We start from the raw sequence: 7127 nt of genomic DNA, 5'->3' as shown, positions 1-7127 counted from the left end.
TTAATATAAAAGGAGAAGAGAATAACTTTTCCATTTTGAGGTTATCCTAATTGTATGGCTGTTTGCTTATCCAATAAAAATGAAAAAAAGAATGACTGTGAGTTTTGTAATACTAAGCATCCCCCTCATTTCACCCCGCCCCTTCAGATGAGTGCTCTCAAAAAATATCTTTTATTAAATAGGGCCAAAAATATGTATTTTCTTATTGTTATATTGTTTAATATTTATAAAGGAATAATGCTCGTAGTTTTAGCAGCTGCAGCACAACAGATAATTCTTATTTTTAAAAATGATAATATGTTTCTAAAAAAGCGACCATAAAGTAAAACAAATGTTTAATATGTCTGCCTGAGTTCTCAAATTAGGTTTTTTAATTAATACAAATGCCTGGAATAGAATTCTCATGAGACGGTTAAATTAAGGAGGGTGAGGGGGGGCAATATATTATGAAACAGAAGCTGAAAGCCAAATAAAAAATGTTTTTTTAGTTTTCGCAAACTGACATATCTTATAAATTTCACAGAATTTTTTACCATCATTACAGGCACATGATTCCTCAGCAGCGGAATGTCAAGTTGCTTTACTGTCCCTTGGGACAATCAAATAATATAACATCCTGTTAAGCAAAATTTTAGTAAAATAATTTGCGCCTTTAATCTCAAATATCAATATATTAATTTTAACTTTAGATTTTTTTGGAAAATTTTAAACTTTACTTATTCTCTGGTTCCCCTCGTGGATCTGATTCTGTGGTTCCCTCGTGGATTTGATGCTTTGTATTCTTTGGTTCCCTCGTGGATCTAATGCTTTGTATTCTCTGGTTTCCTCGTGGATCTAATGCTTTGTATTCTCTGGTTTCCTCGTGGATCTAATGCTTTGTATTCTCTGGTTTCCTCGTGGATCTAATGCTTTGTATTCTCTGGTTTCCTCGTGGATCTAATGCTTTGTATTCTCTGGTTTCCTCGTGGATCTAATGCTTTGTATTCTCTGGTTTCCTCGTGGATCTAATGCTTTGTATTCTCTGGTTTCCTCGTGGATCTAATGCTTTGTATTCTCGGGTACCTTCGTGGATCTGATGCTTTGTATACTTGGGTACCCTCGTGGATCTGATGCTTTGTATTCTCTGGTTCCCTCGTGGATCTGATGCTTTGTATTCTCTGGTTCCCTCGTGGATCTGATGCTTTGTAGACAAAATTAGAACTGGAAACCCTTGTTTAAATAAATTTCCTTGAACTTCCTGTAAAAAAACTTCTAAATTGTAAACGAAATAAATTTTTTGTTAAAACTGCAGCGGTATTAAATATAAAAATTAATTTAACGGGAAGGTTCGATTAAAAAAGAAATAGAAACACTGCATACAACTTTCAAACATGCATTTAATAGGCTCAAAACTTTAAAATACTAAATGTAAATTTTGTTAGATTGGTGGCATCATTTAGAGGCTAAAATTTTCCTAGAGCTACAAATGTAATTTTAAAATGCATTTTATACTTTTTCCCAAAAGATGATACTCAGCTGTATTGTAAATTATTTTTCCCATAGCACTTTAACAACAAAAAACATATTTTTTATGACGATTTTTTTAGCTTTTTGAATTGATTAAACTACAAAGAGTAAGATTTTCTAAGTTGATTTTGCCTCTACATTCTACCTTAATGCAGAAGAATAATGTATGTTATGTATTTGCATCCTGTTTTAAGAAAAGGCTTAAAGAAATAACAAAACAAAAATAACTTTCGATGAATGAATGAATCTGAAGTAAAGTAAAACAATTGAAAACAATCTTTTTTTTTGACATTTAACCCATAGTGACCTATTATTCTATATATCCCCTCCTTAAATATCCTGAATATATTGTTTACTCTGATAAAAGTTGCAGACAAAGCATGCATTGTTGTTTCTGTTTTCAAGGGTTTAGTCAAGATGACCGCCTAGGCTACGCCAGCTGAACACTAGACACTGTAAAGATTACACGCTCCAAGGAGAGTAAAAAACATTAACATATTTCTTCCAGAAAATGAATGCATCAGACTTTTGCTGGGTATAGTTTTCACCAGTGTTTAAACATTTAAGTTCTAATGGCTTTCGGTACTTCAAAATCTGGTTAGTTGAGTAATTTTAAAAATAGCCTTTTCAATGTAATTTTTTAAATCAAAATTTTGCCAAAACTGCAGCAGACCCAGTTTAGACTTGTTTGAAATATCTAGGATCTAGTTCTAGGACAACCTAGAAAAGAAAGTCCTATGAGGAGATAATATGAAAAATAGCGTGCAAAATAGTAAACATTACTTACACACAAGGAGTTGGATGATTAAGCTTTCACGCCTGAATAACTTGCAAGCATCTTTCTAGACCTACAAGGTATACTGTTTTGAAAGTTGAATGAGAAATTTTTGACTGTGAATGTGTCATAATTTTTAGGTTTCAATTTTCAATTGCTATCTTTCCATGCATAGTCACCTGAAATTACGTTTACTGTCCCTTTAAGTAAAAAAAAAACTATAAATACTGAAGCAACTAAAAAATCGTCTGAATTGAGTTTTTTTTATTTGTATATTGAAATCAAATGACGCCATATTTGATTATATAAAATTTTGAAGTTTTGACCAATGAGAGCTCAATTGCAATTTCTCGCGTGGGGAGAGAGAATAACTTTAACTCAGTTGAACTGACTTAAATCAGTTTCCTTCCATTCAAAAGATTCGAGTTCTAAGTTAAAAAGAAAACAACATGTTTTCTCTGGAATGTTAAAAAATAAATATTCCTGAGTGTCATGATTAGCCTCATAAACTTGAAATGACAAAACTTAGATTGCTTTTAGCCTTTATTATCGTTTTCCTTTCTCAAAACTCAGTATGTAAAATTGCATAAGTTGCGTTTTAAAGCTTCCAAAATTATTGAATATTTTTTATTAAACTTAAAGTAATGAGAGAACTGGTTTCAATTTGTACGCAAAGTATACGCAACGCAACTGCAATTAACTTTTCTTTCCTTATAACCTTAATTGTCCTGATTAGAATTATGGTAAAAATAGGTTTGAAAGTTAGTTAGGCTTTGAAAAAGGTTTTAGTTTGTGGTAGCCTAGTTGGAATATTATAATATTATATTATGCTAATCCAAATAGTAAATACCTTTGCTTGCAAATATTCAATATTTATTCATGTTTCATATATTTAGGATCAGGTATTCTATATTTAGGATCAATTATTTTATATTAATTTATGTTTAATATTTAAAAAACAAAAACAAAAAGCATTTTTAGTCTATTTATAATTGGTTAGACAATATAAGTTTTTTTTCTCTCTTCTTATAATCACAAAAATTTAATCCCCCTGGTGTAATGATAAGATTTATAATCACATATTCGACTTTTGTCCCCCTATATCCTATCCATTTTTACTAGAAATATTATAATATATATTTTAATTGTTTCATTAAAAAAATAATCGTGACTTTCCATTGAAGATTTAGAAGCCAGTACTGGCAGGAGGATGGTTGNGCTTCCAGGACGGATTGATTAGGATGGATTAACCGTCAAGTCTTTCCTTCAAATTATTTCCGTTCCACCTATTTTTCTTCAAATATTCTTTCCTCCTAACCAAATATTTTCATGGTTTTAGTTCTGGCTTAGTTCAATACTTTCTTTATTTTACTCAGCACAATTTCTGGACTTTAGACAGGAAATCTCAAGGTTTAAATGGACTGTACTTAAGAAACTAGACAGGAAATCTCAAGGTTTAAATAGACTGTACTTTAGACAGGAAATCTCAAGGTTTAAATGGACTGTACTTAAGAAACTAGACAGGAAATCTCAAGGTTAAATGGACTGTACTTTATACAGGAAATCTCAAGGTTTAAATGGACTGTACTTAAGAAACTAGACAGGAAATCTCAAGGTTAAATGGACTGTACTTTATACAGGAAATATCAAGGTTTAAATGGAATGTACTTTAGACAGGAAATCTCAAGGTTAAAGGGACTGTACTTTAGATAGGAAATCTCAAGGCTTAAATGGAATGTTCTTTAGACAGGAAATCTCAAGGTTTAAATGGACTGGACTTTAGACAGGAAATCTCAAGGCTTAAATGGACTGGACTTTAGACAGGAATTCTCAAGGTTTAAAGGGACTGTACTTTAGACAGGAAATCTCAAGGTTTAAATGGACTGTACTTAAGAAACTAGACAGGAAATCTCAAGGTTTAAATGTACTTTAGACAGGAAATCTCAAGGTTAAAGGGATTGTACTTTAGACAGGAAATCTCAAGGTTTAAATGGACTGTACTTAAGAAACTAGACAGGAAATCTCAAGGTTTAAATGGACTGTACTTTAGACAGGAAATCTCAAGGTTAAAGGGATTGTACTTTAGACAGGAAATCTCAAGGCTTAAATGGAATGTTCTTTAGACAGGAAATCTCAAGGTTTAAATGGACTGTACTTTAGACAGGAAATCTCAAGGTTTAAATGGTCTGTACTTTAGACAGGAAATCTCAAGGTTTAAGGGACTGTACTTTAGATAGGAAATCTCAAGGCTTAAATGGAATGTTCTTTAGACAGGAAATCTCAAGGTTTAAATGGACTGTACTTCAGACAGGAAATCTCAAGGTTTAAATGGACTGTACTTAAGAAACTAGACAGGAAATATCAAGGTTTAAATGGACTTGACTTTAGACAGGAAATCTCAAGGCTTAAATGGACTGGACTTTAGACAGGAAATCTCAAGGTTTAAAGGGACTGTACTTAAGACAGGAAATCTCAAGGTTTAAAGGGAGTGTTCTTTAAACAGGAAATCTCAAGGTTTAAATGGACTGGACTTTAGACAGGAAATCTCAAGGCTTAAATGGACTGGACTTTAGACAGGAAATCTTACTGTACTTTAGACAGGAAATCTCAAGGTTTAAAGGGACTGTACTTTAGACAGGAAATCTCAAGGTTTAAAGGGACTGTACTTTAGACAGGAAATATCAAGGTTTAAATGGTCTGTACTTTAGACAGGAAATCTCAAGGGACTGTCCACGCAATTTCAAAGGGAATGTTTACAAAAATCTTTCTTTTTTGATTGACTGATGTTTGAGTAAGGTGAGGTAACGAATGTTTTTACAATTTTCTAATTTCTCAATTATCAGAATTCTTTTTACAATACAACTATATGATCTTGTCACTGTCAGGCTATATTTGTCCTGGGTCAACTCTACATTGGGGGGTTTAACGACTGGACGGTACGACTGAAGTTGACCTACTTTTTGCTTGAAAAAAAAACTAGATAAAGTGTGAATGAATGTCAGAAAAAAAGATATTAATATTATATTGGTGGTTAAGGTTTAAAATGAAAGAAACTGCTTGTTGTTAGATGATACAAACTTACTTGCACTCTCACAAAGACTTGTCAAACTAAATAAAATACTACTCTCACATAAACTTTAATACATTCAAATATCTAAACAACATAAAAATAAAAAAATTGTGTAAAAATAAAAAAAAATTAAAAATACAGAATAATTAACATATAGGGTGTCCTGTAGATAAGTAGCATTTTTCCAATTACTCTTTTAAATTTACATAGAAATAAGAAAATTGTGTAAAAATAAAAAAATAAAAATACAGAATAGTTATCTCTAAATATAGGCTGTCCTGTATTTTCCCAATTACTCTTTTAAATTTACATGTCTTTGGCTAAACAAACTGTATAAAATGAAATGTCCGACTAAAGACGAAAGGGTTGTGACACTTCAAAGTCAACCCGGTTTAGCAAATTGATGCAAATTTTTATAGCTGTCTGGATTTTTATAAAGAAACCACTCTTTATTTCTAGCTAGCATGCCAGTACGGTACTTTTTAGCTAAAAAATCAGATTTTCTCAAACAATTATTTAGACATTTGTAATAACATATTTCTCTCTAAAAGGAACTGACCATCATATCAACGCAGTTAAAGGATAAATCATAATATTATTATATAAAGGATGAAATTTAACAAATTAACATAAATAATTGAGATGTTGTTATAATTTTCTTTACTACAATATTAGTTCAGGTTGAACAATTATGATTGTTTAGGACTAATCGGAGATTCTGAAGTTAGAACTGAGTCTGGATTCAAACTTTGGTCTGAAGGTATAAGCATAGATATCTCATTTCAGTTTTGAATCAAATGTTTTCATTTTCAAATAATTAAAGGCAAAGGAATTGAGCTTTTGCCCCAAACTTAAATTTTCAAATCTCTACATCTTTGCAACCTGATGGTGCACACCTTTATAGTTTGAAATATAATTAAAGTCTATACGACATTGGGTTGCAAAGATAAAGGGATTAAAAATCAGTTTTTGTGTTGCAAAAACTCAGTTTCTTTGCCTTCTTCCCTCCTTTGGAATAAAATGGAAACTAGACTTACAAGATATAAAAGTCGTGTTAGTATTTCCGCTGAAAATAGTTTCCTTTATTGATAATGGATCTAGTCTAAAATCTAGAAACCAAACAACTTTTGTTCTATTATTTTCAATTTCGATACATTAATATTATCATTTTTATTATTATTATTATTATTATTATTATCATTATTATTATTACTATTATTAGTTTCATTTTTATAAATATATATCTTCATGCAGAACAAACATAAAATTCAATATTATTTGATGTTTTGACATATTTTTACCATTTGTGTTACAATTTCAATTTCCCTGTGTTTGTGTGTTCAGGTCCAAATTTTGATACAGATCTACCGCAAGATGTGACCGGGGTTACTGGAGAAACAGCTTATCTTAGCTGCAGAGTTTTTGATAGAGAAAATAAAACGGTAAAATCATTTTTACCATTTTATTCCCCCCCCCCTCCCTAACTTATAACTGTCTCTTACTACGTTGTGTTTGTTTCAATTTAGACAGGAAATCTCAAGGTTAAAGGGATTGTACTTTAGACAGGAAATCTCAAGGCTTAAATGGAATGTTCTTTAGACAGGAAATCTCAAGGTTTAAATGGACTGTACTTTAGACAGGAAATCTCAAGGTTTAAATGGACTGTACTTAAGAAACTAGACAGGAAATCTCAAGGTTTAAATGGACTGTACTTTAGACAGGAAATCTCAAGGTTAAAGGGACTGTACTTTAGACAGGAAATCTCAAGGTTTAAAT

At 31.3% G+C, this 7127-nt stretch overlaps 1 protein-coding gene across 1 annotated transcript in view; it reads left to right on the top strand.

Moving 5' to 3' along the window:
* The window catches only part of LOC111703725 (uncharacterized), a 25282-nt gene that overhangs the window by 9461 nt on the left and 8694 nt on the right, over positions 1-7127 (top strand). Inside the window, exons 2-3 of the mRNA XM_023475762.1 lie at positions 6055-6111; positions 6696-6793. Of these exons, the coding sequence (XP_023331530.1) occupies positions 6055-6111; positions 6696-6793 (155 nt within the window). The remainder of the gene's footprint in view (positions 1-6054; positions 6112-6695; positions 6794-7127) is intronic.

Source organism: Eurytemora carolleeae, unplaced genomic scaffold, assembly GCF_000591075.1.
Source record: "Eurytemora carolleeae unplaced genomic scaffold, Eaff_2.0 scaffold445, whole genome shotgun sequence".
NCBI lineage: Eukaryota > Metazoa > Arthropoda > Copepoda > Calanoida > Temoridae > Eurytemora > Eurytemora carolleeae.
The sequence above is the reverse complement of the archived record's forward strand: the minus strand, read 5'-3'. Positions and strand labels throughout refer to the sequence as shown.